Source organism: Scophthalmus maximus, chromosome 3 (assembly GCF_022379125.1).
Source record: "Scophthalmus maximus strain ysfricsl-2021 chromosome 3, ASM2237912v1, whole genome shotgun sequence".
NCBI classification, from domain to species: domain Eukaryota; kingdom Metazoa; phylum Chordata; class Actinopteri; order Pleuronectiformes; family Scophthalmidae; genus Scophthalmus; species Scophthalmus maximus.
In genome coordinates, this window is record NC_061517.1 from 21,848,876 (window position 1) to 21,863,055 (window position 14,180).

Sequence of the window (14,180 nt, forward strand, 5' to 3'; positions counted from 1 at the left end):
CAGGTGTTGCAAGAGCTGAGCAGTTTCCCCTCTCATGGGTCCAAACGATCATATACGATACAAAACTTAAAATGTGCACGCCTGTAACCACAGCACTCTTTGAATTACTCTGTGATTCAAATCATGACATGGACAGACCTACAGAGTGCTGAAGGGGCTAAGCACCCCAGCTAGGTAACAGTCTTTGCAGGCCGTTACAAAACATATATAGTGCCAAATATACAATATCTGTCTTGAGGAGAAAAGCATTGGTGAACAAATACACATCATGTGAAAAATAAGTTGAAGAAAATATGAAGGTATCTTCAACAAATACAATGTCACTCAGTAGAGAACCTAAATCCGCCGAGACCCAACAGTCCCCTTAATTCAATCAGGCCGCAAAAAATTGCATACAACGAGATCCATGAATTATTCCCTTTGAAATCTGTGAAAATCTCTGGGAAAACTAAAATTCGCAATGTTACAGAAAGTTAAAAAAAACTTTCTGGATCCCGTTTGTTTGAATGTCCGCCAAAATGTAACGGGGTTCTTTCTTGGCCCATGTCCCACTACTAAATTAAGTTTCATAGAAATTAGTTTAGTAGTTTTTGTATAATCCTGCTGACAAACCAACCAACCAACAAACCACAAATGGACTGGAGCAAAAATATAATCACCTTGGCAAAGATGATAAATATATCCCATGTCAAAAATGTAATGAATAATGTTAACTTCAAGCTTCTAGGGAGGTCAAACACAGGGTCATGTCACCCCATGGCCTCCTGTTTTGTTAAAATTGTTAAAATAATTTTTAATAAGCAATTTTTTCACTCACGCAGAGCCCCATCATTTATGATGGCCGACATGCTGGTGATTAGCTTGGCACAGGTGTCACTCATAAGCGGATGTGTCACACTCTTCGCTCCCTCGTGGCAGCGGTAGCGCTCAAAGGTCTGCTTCCTGCTGTTCGAGGCTGAATCCCCCGCGTTGAACATCTCCATGGAGGAGTGGCGAGGCAGCAGGGCGATCTGGTCACGATGAGAAGGAAGATGTTTGAGTGTGGAAAGAAAGCAATTTAGCTATGAGTCAGGTGCTTATCGGAAAAAAAAACATAATCTCACCGAGTCCACAAGGACCACAGCATCGGCCGCTCCATTGAGGATACTGTTGGCATCTTGATAGCGTCTGAACTCAAAGCGGAGGGTGTAAGTCACACCTTTCTCCAGACACACAGACTGAGGAGGGACCACAAACCTAGGGGGGAAACAGAGTCAGCACACAGTTCAGAGTCAGCGATTATGTGTTATGCTTGAGTGGGTATTCGTGGGTGTTTGAGTCACTTACCTGGCTCCAGCCGGCAGGGAGGCCGTGAGCCTGTCATCATCTGGGATGGTGTTTCCGCAGGGGCTGCTGGTAGGAATTGGTCCCGGACGGATTACTGTTATTTGCACCTCCTCCCAGTCCCTCGGCATCTAGAGAAAAATCATCGTTGTATGGTTAATATGCACCCAGGAGAACTCTGAAGTATAAGCATGAAAATGGGGAACAGATCAGTAACAAAGTAATAACCGTCTGGACTGAAAGACAGGAAATCAACCAAAAATGCTTTGGAAAAGGTAAATGGCTAAAACATGCAACACAAGCATGTTCCTTTACATGGATAGACTGGAGCTTTGTAAGTACAGGAAAGGCTTAATTTAAGTGCTCTTAAATTCTATACCCTTGTCATACCCCTCTCATGTCTGTCTGTCAGCCAGGAGGTCGTTAGCTTAGTATAAAGTAAAGAAGCACGAGGAAACAGAAAGCCTTTCCTCAAAGGTAACCAAATCTGCCTGCTAGGACCTCTAAATCACAAGTTAACAAAGTGCATATATTTTAAGTGTAGGAGTTGTGGATTTATGGGGCAATCCACTAAGCGCTTTTGATCGTTGATTTTGATCTGAGTTGTCTACTACCAGCAGAGATACTAAATGCACATGTACAAAACCACAGACCTGTGATTCGTAGCGAATGAGCAAGTCATATTCCATGGAGTAGGGGATGTTACTGATGAGGAACTCCAGGGTGCCACCCTCTGGTGCCCGGGCAAACCCAATGCCAGTCCAGGTGGCAGGGCGACCTGGCTGGTGCTCCTTTGTCTCCAGCATACAGCCCTAAGAATATATACATATATCTCTGAAATTATATTGCCATTCTAAAGCCATAGAATCCCTAGAAATATGTGTGCCGATAGAGATCACAGGTTAGCTCACCTGTCCCATCTTGGCCAACTCGGCCTCATAAAGGAAGTTATCCAGAGCCATGAAGAAATACCCGGACTCCACCTGTATACACTGGCGCCCAGTCATGTGACTGCGGCAGCGACACTGACCGTTCTCAATGGAGCAGCTACACAGAAGACAAATCATTTTGTTATTTCATTGCAACAGTTATAATAGATGCTTCACCTTCAATCGGCAATGTAAACATTAGCCATGCCATTCAGCTCTGTGACAGAGACCAACATACTGATGTTTAGCAACTATATGTTTACCAGGTTCGTCATCACTGTTAAGCATGTTAGCTTTCTAGCATTTGATCATCTCGACAGGAACTAAAGTATTCAAAAAGTTAAGCTTTTGAACTGATGGCATTTGATGGAGCAGTTGAGGGATGACCAAAGTTATTACAATTCATCTTAAGGAGAACTTGAATGCGTGTGCCACATTTTCATTGCAAACCATCCAACAGTGTCCATCTGGTTGTGGTAAACCCCATTCACACATTCCATCCAAGATATTAAAAGAGATATCTGTTCTTTAATATAATTCAATGATACATGCTTACAAAAATAAACTCAGTCAATGTAAATTTAAAATTCAGGGAGCATTTTGACAAGAAACATATATATGTAACATGCTCTGCTTACAGAACATGTGGAAGTTTAAGATGACAGTGTTGAAAAAAGTCGATAAAACAGCTTGCAATTTTAATCAGATCACTTTTTAAATTCTGATAGGAAAACATCAGGGGGGTCACCAAAGTCAGTATGAGCCATCCACTGGGGACCATGAATATTTGTAGAGTGTTTTTTTTACAGCAACAGATCTAATAGTTATATTTCAGTTTGGGTTAAAACAATGGACTGACTGACAGATCTTCAGGTCTACATCTGTTTCCATTATCATTAGGTGACTAAATTAGTGTGTGGTGTTGGGTTATAGGATATCGACTGCTCATGACACAGAAGATTAACATTTAACACGATGTGTAAGAAATTACAGCTTCCAGGGTAAAGGTGGAGGCCAATGAATCTGAGTTCACAGCTGCAGCTGCTGCTTTCGGGATAATAATCGGTTTCTGATAAACATCTGAAAGGAGCTTCTGTCTAATCTAATTTGAAACAGCCCCCAGACTTTTATGTATGACTCAAGAATGACAGTGCCACCCACTGGTTGTCCAGCGCTCCTCCGATGTCACACTCGCAGCCTCTGCAGCCGTTCAGGTCGTGGCTCAGTCCCCAGTGTTCCGCCTGGAAACACAAGAGGACAGACAGACAAGACAGTTAGCTCCACACAGACATGATGCATCTTGTACTATTACTGTATGGACCCAGGGGAACTTCCACAGCAGGTTGATTGTCATGACTGTGTGTGAGTCATACATAAATCAGCTCTCTAATCCAATAAAACAGCATTCAGAGCTTTGAGGGTTATCATTACTACATCACTCCTTTCATTTCACTCTGTGACATCTTGTCTTTCAAAAAGAGCTGACTTGACAATGTAAATACTCTTTTCTTACTTACTGTTTTTCTGAGGCATAGTCTTTGTATGTGTGACTTCATTTGTACTGATAATATCACTTCTTTTTAAATACAGCTCAACCCCAGTGAAAGTAAGGTTCTCTCTTCAGTAGGATTCACTAAAATATTATTTCCACTGTTGACATTATTGTTTCTAAAACGAGGCTTCACGGGGTCAGGATCCACTTTCGGACCAGGTCCAGGCCCTGACCATTTTAGGCCTGATGAAACCCACACCAAACGGACAGGCCTCTAATCACTGGGCTAAATTTAGACCCGGAGCCCCGGCTCACATTCCTGCCGACACTATTATTGGCTGAGCAGGTTTGGGACAAGAGGCTGAATTAGAGCAGGAAGCTGAACTAATGGAGCTAATGGGCAGAGAGGGTGAGAGGTATACAGGAGAAGAAGAAGCAGAGTGCAAAGTAGACAAGCAGCGCTAAAGAAGGAGATCTGGGACCAGTTTGTAGGATGTAGCAGTGAAGTTGCACACTGCAACCAACTGAATACCCCTCGCCTCTTCCTTCCCTTCCAAGCGTGTAGGAGAACCAACAGTGGCCCTCAGGTATCATAACGACGCGAAAGGCCCTCTCTTGACTCAGTGCTTAGTTTGTCCATTCTGGGCTACAGTAGAAATTTGGTGGCGCAACATGGTGGAGGAACTGCTCCTGATGTAGATATAAAGGTCTCATTCTAAGGTGACAAAAACGCAATGATTCTTAGTTTCAGGTGGTTTATACACAAATAATAACTGGACCTTTACAGGTAACAAACACAGGAAGATAAATTGACAGAAGTGGTGAAACAGAAAAGTGTGAGGTTTTTCCATTTTAAGATGGGAAAACAAATGTCAAGCCGAAAAAGACAAGTCTTTTTACAATGTCTTACCAGACACTGGTCACAGCTGCGTCCAGTGACGAGACGCTTGCAGAAGCAGTCTCCACTGACCGGGTCACACTGGGAGCTTCCTGACACGGTTCCTCTATGGTCGCACCAGCAAGCTGTAGAGTGGGGTTCGAGGGGTGAGGGGTGAGAGTGGGCAGCAGGGCAGAGAGATAACTAGTAATTACAGCACACCGAGGAGCAGTTACAGGTCAGTAAATCATTTAAAGACGTCATTAATTGTTCAGACAGAACCGATCACAGGAGTTGACCGGACCATCTGAGCTGCCGTAAGTATTACCATGCACTCACAGTGATTAAACTTTATGAGCAGCAGTGAGTCATTTGCTGACTTTACTTGTCCGGTTATAGCTGGGTTTCAGGCAACACTATCTGCACTGTCGCCTTGGTGGAAGACCCACAGACACTAGTCTGGGCTAAAAAAAAATCTAAATCATTGTTTATATTTCCAGAATTTTTTTACCTAAAAGGCTGTTAACACTGAACACCAGTCCAAGACAATTGAAGAAGAAGAAAATATGACAGTAATAGTGTGTAGGGATTCATTGTTAGAAATACATACATACAGTTTGAACCATTTTCCTTTAATGTTATCATTTACATTATCACATTAAAACATCAATAATCAGGTCTCTATACTGCATTTTTTTGTATTCTACCATTAAAATGGTAGTTATTTGCTTAGTGATATGAATGTACAACTATTTTATGAACTGTATCATTGTAACATTTCTATGTTCTCGTGAATGCACTCACGTTGGCAGCCCTGAGGGTTCTCAGCGCTCAGGCCAAAGAAGCCCGTCTTGCACTTGTCGCACCGCGGCCCCTCGACGTTGGCCTTGCAGCGGCACTGACCGCCCTCCATGCCGAGGGAAGGGTCGGTGTGGCTGTCGCACATGCCCCCATTCTGAGAGCCATCCGGGTCGCAGTCGCACGCTGTGGGACAGACAGGTTGGGGCGGGGGGTTATAAGAGTATGTGTTGGGATGTTGTGTTGGAATATAATCTTACATTGTCTGTTAGTGTAGTACGTGCCTCGACCTAAGTGTAAGATATCATCTAATAAGCAACACAAAGACACACCCACCTACGCAGACTCGTGGGTCCCTTATATCCTTGATGGGGTCTTTATAGTAGAAAGGTTTGCACATCTCACAGTTGCGTCCCATGGTGTTGTGCTGACAGTCATCACATACTCCTCCACTGACGTTGCCCGTGGCCAGGTACACCGCCATGTCGAAGTGGCAATTGGTCGTGTGGCCGTTACAGTTACACTCTAAAAGACAGGTTATTATTTCCAACAGATTAGTCGTTATGTTATTCGGCTTTTCCCCCCTGGGGTCGCTGTCCAAAAGGAAGATGTGTTAGCAGCTCAGGTTATTCAGTATTTTTGAGATGTAAATATGCCAGGCAATGTGACTGACAAATAATTAATAAAAAAGTAGCAGCACATGTGACCTTTTTATGCAGAAATACATTTTGACTATCTATCTTTAGAGATAAACTTCTGATGCTTTGGTGCTATACACTCAATGTCCCCAGTGCTGTCTCTTCTGGACTCACTTTTGCAGGCGTTGGTGTTGCGACCCTCGGCTGGTCTCCAGGGCAGGTCGTTGTGGAAGTCGTCACATTGCTCACAGTTCAAACCCTTGGTGTTGTGGTTACACACACACCTGCCGTGAACCTTAAAAAGACACGGGCGTGAGGGAGAGTTGCTGCAAGCTGCATGGGAATCAAAAACTTTAAAGTACAGAAGCAAAAGTTTGTGTGTGCGTGTGTGATCTCGTCACTCACCATTCCTTCTATATCACCCCTGATGCCATCGATGGGGGCGCACTCCGAGGCGTGGCCGTAGCAAAAGCAGTTTCCTCGTACGACTAGCTCATATATGGCGTAGTAATACTTCTCCTTTATTTCTGCTCTGGGGTCCAGCAGGTTGTCTCCCAGTGTGTGAAGTTTGGTGAAGTTCACTCTCAAGTTGGTGATCTTCAGCTGGTCTGATGGGAAGAAGACATGAACAGGCTGAGTGGAGGAGGATCAGGGTGCAGACACTCGGAATGAGGCCTTTTTTCATGTGGACACTACTGTTGCAGAAAGACGGATATTGTTTTGATGGACTGTATGATACCAGTCAGAGGGATGAGGTGATTTGTAAAAAGAAAATGATTTAAGAAAAAAAAGGGGTGACTTGATATCTAACTCAACACACACAAAAGCAAAAGCACCTTTACCAAGCAAGACCAAGTCAGGGCCATTGGAGCTGTGTGGCAAAGCATTATAGAGGAACAACTCTTAATGATTTGGAATGGTCAGAGGAGTAATTAGTCCTCAGGGTTTTGAGGAACCTTTAGGAACTTAAACTGGGATGGACAACGAGAGGACAACGTAGTTTAGGAGGAGTAGTTTTGGTTGAAAATATTAATTATTTTCACAATGTAATAAATTTTACCATTTCATTAGGTGAACCTCGATAAATGGGCAGAGAAATAGAGGACTCTCATTTTATCAGCCTCTTTATCTACATGTAAACCAGATTGAAGAAGGTCCAAGAGCAGCTCTTCTGACCTTGTGTCACTATCCCATCACTGCGACTTTGCTGTCCATGAGCACAAAGTGAGGGGTCTTTGGAGGAACCCATCTAATTTGACTAAATCAGACGGATGAAGCCGCCTATTGTATTTGTTTTTTGCTGAAGTTCAGAATTGTTTTTTGTTTTTTGTGGGGCCCGATTTTTGTTTTTCCATCCAAATGACATGTACATTTCAAGTAAATTCCCAGAAGATGGAAAATCTGAAAATGACAGACAATAATGGAATGTGGTGTTGAAGTGGTTCTTCCCACATCCTGCCTCTTTACCCTCCCCGCACGATTTAGAAAGAGTTTTTACTGGGGGGAGATGATGACTTCTTTCTGCCATTACTCTGTCCTATCACCTTGTCAATCTGCTTGAAGAGCTGTGGGTGGAACATTCTCTGCTGTTACAGTGCAGCTGTTCACCAGTGGCAACACACTCACACACACACAAACACACACACACACACACACACACACACACACACACAGACACACACACGCACGCATGCATGCACACACAAACGCACACACGCAATTGCATAATTTTAGTTATAACCAATACTCCTGACTTTAAAAACACTGGTTCTCATTAGGTGGAATCCTAAAAAGGGTGTGTACAATTTAGTAAACAAAGGAGGCAGAAAGATGATGATCATGATAATTATTTTTCACAATGTAGCAAGTAGCAAATACTGAATATCTCGGTCATGACCAGCATTTAAAAACTTCCCCATCCTGACCTTCCAGTCTATTGAAACATTGCTGTAGGAGAGCAGTGTTATATTACTGTAAGATGGATGAAAAGGGTTGAAGGAAGGAATTATTTTCTTCCAAACTCTGATCCTACCCGGCGACTTTATCTGCAGTAATAGAATCTCGCTCTGACAGACAAGAGCTAATCCCTCCACTACACTGTGGCAATGTCTATTTCTTCTTATGTAGTCATACTGGAGAACAGTCCTCCACCTAGCAGCAAACATTTATATATATATATATATATATACACACACACACACACATATATATATATATATGTATATACAGTATATATATATATATACAGTATATATATATACACATATGTATGATAACTATTTGTACCATTTCTCTCTAAATGAACATACAGAGCTGATGTATTGCAAACAATCCTTAAAAAAAAGAAGTTTATGTATGATTCCTGATCGATAATGATGAATAAAATGACTTCTGGAAGACCAAAAAAAAAGCATTCGCAAGATACAAGTCTGTGAGGATGTGAGCTAAATGCTAACGTAACGTTGGCAGGTATACCATGTACAAAAAAAATCATTATTTCGAAAATGATTACCACTTTGAAACAGGACTGAGAGTCTTTGCTATGAGGTTGTTCTTGTGCACGGCAGTGCTTCAATGCAAATATCAGCAAGTTAACATGTTATTAACATAACTAACATGATCACATGTTCATGATATTGCTAACATGGTGATGAGTTGCAGGTGATACAGGTGAGTACAGCTATGGCTGATGGGAATGTCATTATTTGTGCACGTATTTAGTCATAAACCAAAGTACTGGAAGAGAATGTTGACCCTAATGATGGTGCAGGAAGATAGTTCCTGCATAAATACAGGCTGGTGTTCATCCTACAGGGACCATGAATGTCTGACTGACCAACACTGCCATCCATTCAGCCAAGTTGCAGTAGTGTCAACAGCACAAGTTATGCGTTACTGAGAAAAACTGTGGGACTGAAAATGCCATCTCACTATTTCTTTTTTTAAACAAATGCATTCCCCCAATGCCATGACAATATCTACAAAAAGACATAAACATCTTAACAGAAATTAAATCAATTCTTTCTTCATAGCATGTTTATAAAAGAATTGGAAGTATGTGCTGCTGCATGGGACAGTTGATTTGTAGTTAGTTTTTAAAAATTAGATTTTTCCGAAATGCTTGGAGTAAGAACACACAGAAGCTTCACTGACATATTTCCTCTGAGGTTGTGTATTATTCCCAAAAGGCTCTGCTGGTCAAATGCTTTATGTTAGAGATGGTTAAGGTTCGTGGGTCAGGGGTCGTGATTGGGTCGTGGTCTCCTAATAAAGAGGAGGCAGGATAGATAGCGAAACTATTCTGGATGGTGATTTATTGTCTTGACAACAGCACACAGTAAATATGGATTGTTCAGCTGTGACGGGGGTCAGAGGTCAACACGAGGGCCGATTACATCGAGACATTTAACAAGAGAAAAATTGGACCTCTGCCGCTGCATCGGAAACCGAGCTCGGGTTTCTGGGGATAGCTCTCATGTCCTGCCAGTCTAAACAAGAGGGCTGGGACAGCTCGGCAGTGTGGGAGAGGAACAGCTGCTTCTTACATCTCTCCATGCCTTCCACACAGCACGGCCATGTTTCACACCCCAGAGAGACAGGCTGTTCCACTCCATTATGTGTCACAGCTGGATAACAAGAGCTAATTGTGCCCAGTTTGATTTAAGGTGACAAATGTGAAAAAAAACTCACCGGGAACCGGGAAGAATTTCCTGTGGAATAAGTTTTTCAGGTTTTTGGGATGATTTCTTATATTATGGCCTTGTTTATACAACTACACAAATGATTTCATGATATCTTTTCAATTAAAACCACTAGTCTTCATCATACTTTAGAGCTCTTGAGATATTATCATTCCCTTGAATTGAATTGTCAACAATGTCAATTTTAAATTGTCTAATAGCTGATGTTATTTAATTCATCATACTGAAAAGAAACTTGGTCCAACATGATCTTGACTTTTTTTCTCCTAAACTAGTGGACCATCAGGCTGGTGATGAATATTTGATTTCATTTGTATCTTTATTTCTAATGATAAAATAATAACAATAATAATAATATTGATAATGAAAACAAAAATAAAAAACAACAAAACAATTTTCAACATAACACACACTAGACTCGTTTGAGGCTTGTCAAGTCCTACCCCCAGTCTTTACTATAGACAAGTTCACAGCCCAATAAGATGAACTAAACAGACAATTTAAAATGATACAAAAATACTACTCCAATTGAAATCATACTCTATCAAGCTATTAAGAAAAAACAAGCACAATTAGCTATTAAAAAAAACAAGCACAATTAACATCAGTGTGATATACATTCTCTTTCCTCACTTCTGTACTTTTCCAAACTATTTGTTTTGTAATTTTTTTTAAATTGCATTATATTTATACTTTGTTTGATCAGTTCGTCAAGATCATTTTCACAAAATCCACAAATCAAAATATGCTTTGTTTTTGGATTGGTCCGAGCATACTGCTGTTTCAAATTTAATTCCCCTCTATTATCTAATATGCTTGTGCTAGTGTTACCTACTCTGGATGCTGGGGCTGTATGGATCCTCGATCCTGATGGCTGGTTCCAACACTCTGTAGATGACCTACAGTAGACCAGGGAACACAGTACATATGACACACACATCACATATTTTAACTGAGACTTGAAATGTTAACAAAAAGTAGCAACTCAAGCAGGCTGAGTCTAAATGAAACTTTGTGCCACATACTGTGGTGGGCAGATGTGTGCCACATTCAGTGTGTGCACTTACAGCTGTTGTGTTTTTTCTTGAGGTTAGTGCATTTTCCAAAATATGGAATAATTCCATAAATACATGGCCATACAAATTTAATGTAGAATTTATATTCAAAAATTTCAAGACATTTTTAATTTGCTTTACTAAATTGACATCATAATTAGAGTTATTCCTTTTATCAGTCGCTCACCTCTCCCTCTGTCGATGGCTCGATGTCGGAGTAGCGCGTCTCACAGATGACGTCGTTAATGTTGCGCAAAGGACCCTGGGAGATCCCGGGGAAGGCAGCCGTGCAGTCGTGAGAAAAGTAGCGGTAGACCTGCCAGGTACGAGCGAAATCCGCTGACCGCTCAATCAGCATGGCCGCTGGACGGAAAGTCTGCGAAAGAAGACAAAATCTCTGCAACACCTTTCGTCGCAATGTTGATTTTTTTCCCCCCCAGCAGAATAATTATAACGAGGTACAACACGGTTTGAGCTGTAAATAATTATCTTTTCAGCCGCATGTAGATGAAGGTTAAGTTGATAAAAGAGAGAGCTTTCATTTTTTACCTTAAAGGTCATAATCAAGTGCGTGAAATGAAACTCTGCTTCAAGATCCAGTTGGATAAAGACATCAGCCTTTCCTGGGAGAGAAAATGAGACAGAGCGATGTTCAGTTTACATTAAAAAAATCCTGCTGGTTAGTTTAATACGTCATACATGATTTGCACTCATTTTCCGTCCCTGTCATTCTTATATGATAGATGGGTGACAGAATGGCTATTGACAGCATGTGAAGTAGCTCCCGTGCTCTTGGCTCGCGGAATGGCGTCTTGACAGGAAAAGACATTCAGTCTTGGCAGGAGAAACGTACCAAGTCAGAAAAGCCCACACACTTCCTGAGTCGTAGAGCACCAAATGTTCTGAAAGGCCACTTCACTCCGAGGACTACTTTCACTCATGTTCAGAGTACAGTACAGAGCCAAGAGGACTTTCCCAGCCCTGCATATTAATACATAGAAGCCACGCCACATGAATGTTACAACTCACAGCTAAACGCTCTGTAATCCAGTAACTTTTAAACTAGTTGAAGACAACACAGCTCTTCCATACACACATGCGGATGAAAAAACAGTTCGCAGACACCTACTCAAATACATGTTTTGCAAAAACACGTGCCAGCACACGTCCATGTATCCTGGGGAATCACCTTTTTAACATGTGCAGGTGATGAAAGTGTAAATGTGTGTGGCACACAGTATTTAATTGATGCATACATAGAGTTATTTCCAAAAAAAGTTCTTGCACACCATAAATTCTAAGAGACAGGTGCATAGGATCAAAAACTCCTGACATCAATAGAAAAAAATTGAGTCTTGCCTTGTCTGAGGACTAGAACATTGAATGCTGTGAGTGAAATTGGTCGACAGTGTATCCTCATTTCAGAGCCAAAACCTTTTAGAGGCCTCACCACCTGCAACTTGGCCATGTGCTACTGGAAACCATACAGTATCCCATAAGAAAATGTAGGGTTAGCGTCAAGTCATACAGATTTTTGAAGCTTGTTCATTTAGCATTCCACCTGGAACTGTCTTTCCAACTAGAACAGCAAATGCCTCCAAATATATGCAAAAACAATCGACCGCAAATCAACAGTTGGCAAAGGCAAAGGAAGGAAAGAGAAAGAAGGGTGTGATCCAGTTAGAGAAGAGGAAAAACAGGGAGAGATGGAGAGAGCGAGAAAGAGAGAGCAGGAAGTGAGGGAGCGAGTGGATAATTCAAAGGTTAAATGTTGAGGCAAGTCATACAGAGACCAACGTAAGGAGAAAAGACGGAAATACACCTGTTCCACTGCTCAAGCTGACACTCCCTAATAGTGCCTTATAATGCCTGCCTGGGAGCATGCCGTCCCAGGACATGGCCTTTCCAACAAGTGAGTGCACACAATCAAACCACTGTAATCCGGTTTAAATAGGCCCACTGTGCACACTGGCGCGTTCAGCACATGGAGAAATGCTACAAGGATGCCATGGAGAAGGAGCAGCAACCAGGAGTAAAAATAGTCGCGACACTTCCTGTCCCCCATCTTCTGTTGGTCTCTATTCTGGGTCCGGCAGTGGTGCACAGTGCTGTCATCAACAGCACTCCATTACAGTATCTCACGGCTCACAAACAGCTGAAGGGGGCCTTGTGTCCGCTCACAGAAGCTCTACAATCACTTTGTGATGGAGAGTCATGTGCACCTGTAAAAACACCAGTTTAACGTACTGCTGTCCCTCATTACCAATGTCCCTCACTCTGTCTTGATTATTTCATCAGCTTTCACTTGAACGTTTCCCGCTCCTCCGTCGTCCCCTTTTCCTCACAGATGCCAGAGCAGGGCGAACCCTGTTATTAAGCTCATCTGTCGCTGGTCACAGGATGTTGGCCACAGTGCGTGTGTTTTCAAACTTAATCCTGTTTTTTTTTCCAGTTCTATATAGCGACTAGTTGCTTACTTCTCGTGGTTTCAATAAGCTTTCCAGATCTTGTTCTTTTTCCCCTTTTTCAAAATAAATTCTTCTCCAGAATATCCACTACCTCGTCATTTATATATTCTCCGCTCTGCCATGCCTCTATTACTCTCTCTTCATTTTACATATACAAGTAGAGGCCATACTAATTTTATCATAGTACTAACTCTGGCAAAGGCCAAATTATAACATCAGTACTTGCAGTTTCCTTTTTGTTAATGTAGTTAGGAGCACTTCAAAGCAGTACCTTTATTGGCTTTAATTAAAGGTTCACTGCAAATTTGTTGCCATGAAATGAAAGCTGAGATCACTCTATGTATAACACATTCATTATGCGGTGAAAAATCTATAAAGGATTCCCAGCTTGAATAAAGGGTACTAGCGTGTAATTACAGTATATACAGCTTTTGAATGTTCCTCTGATGTTGATGTTGTCCAAAGCAGACTTACCAAGCATCTCGGTCAAGTTGCACAGAGCATTGAAGTAAAGTTGGCTACATCACTTCAGAAATTTTTCCAAAAGCCCATCAGATGGTTGTACAAAGCTCAATTAACTATTTGTATGAAGAACAGATTTAACATAATTCCCTGTCACAACAAAAATGTAATTGAGATTTTAGGTTAAGACCAAAAGTCTAGTCTGATTGCAGCTGTATACTTACTGAAAAGTCCTGAAACATGACTTAATGACAGAAGATCAAATGGAACCCAGTCATCTGCTTGAAAACAACTACGTTCTCCACTGTACCATCTCCAATATCGCACTGCCTCCTGAGCCAACAGAGGTAGTGCGAGCCGCACACTAATCAGGTGCCCCTGATGGCTATGGCATCAGTGTGTGAAAGACGGCACAGCTGATGTCGAGGAGGAGGAGG

At 41.8% G+C, this 14,180-nt stretch overlaps 1 protein-coding gene across 2 annotated transcripts in view; it reads right to left on the reverse strand.

Annotated features, from left to right (window-relative positions):
- The window catches only part of lamb2 (laminin, beta 2 (laminin S)), a 45,006-nt gene that overhangs the window by 11,923 nt on the left and 18,903 nt on the right, over positions 1 to 14,180 (reverse strand). For both annotated transcript variants that reach the window (XM_035643852.2, XM_035643853.2), the window contains 14 exons: positions 11,363 to 11,436; positions 11,001 to 11,189; positions 10,594 to 10,657; positions 6,463 to 6,665; positions 6,232 to 6,352; positions 5,756 to 5,944; positions 5,426 to 5,605; positions 4,655 to 4,767; positions 3,414 to 3,493; positions 2,235 to 2,370; positions 1,977 to 2,135; positions 1,327 to 1,454; positions 1,104 to 1,236; positions 818 to 1,010 (listed from right to left, as the gene is read on the reverse strand). In XM_035643852.2, the coding sequence (XP_035499745.1) occupies positions 818 to 1,010; positions 1,104 to 1,236; positions 1,327 to 1,454; positions 1,977 to 2,135; positions 2,235 to 2,370; positions 3,414 to 3,493; positions 4,655 to 4,767; positions 5,426 to 5,605; positions 5,756 to 5,944; positions 6,232 to 6,352; positions 6,463 to 6,665; positions 10,594 to 10,657; positions 11,001 to 11,189; positions 11,363 to 11,436 (1,962 nt within the window). The remainder of the gene's footprint in view (positions 1 to 817; positions 1,011 to 1,103; positions 1,237 to 1,326; positions 1,455 to 1,976; positions 2,136 to 2,234; positions 2,371 to 3,413; positions 3,494 to 4,654; positions 4,768 to 5,425; positions 5,606 to 5,755; positions 5,945 to 6,231; positions 6,353 to 6,462; positions 6,666 to 10,593; positions 10,658 to 11,000; positions 11,190 to 11,362; positions 11,437 to 14,180) is intronic.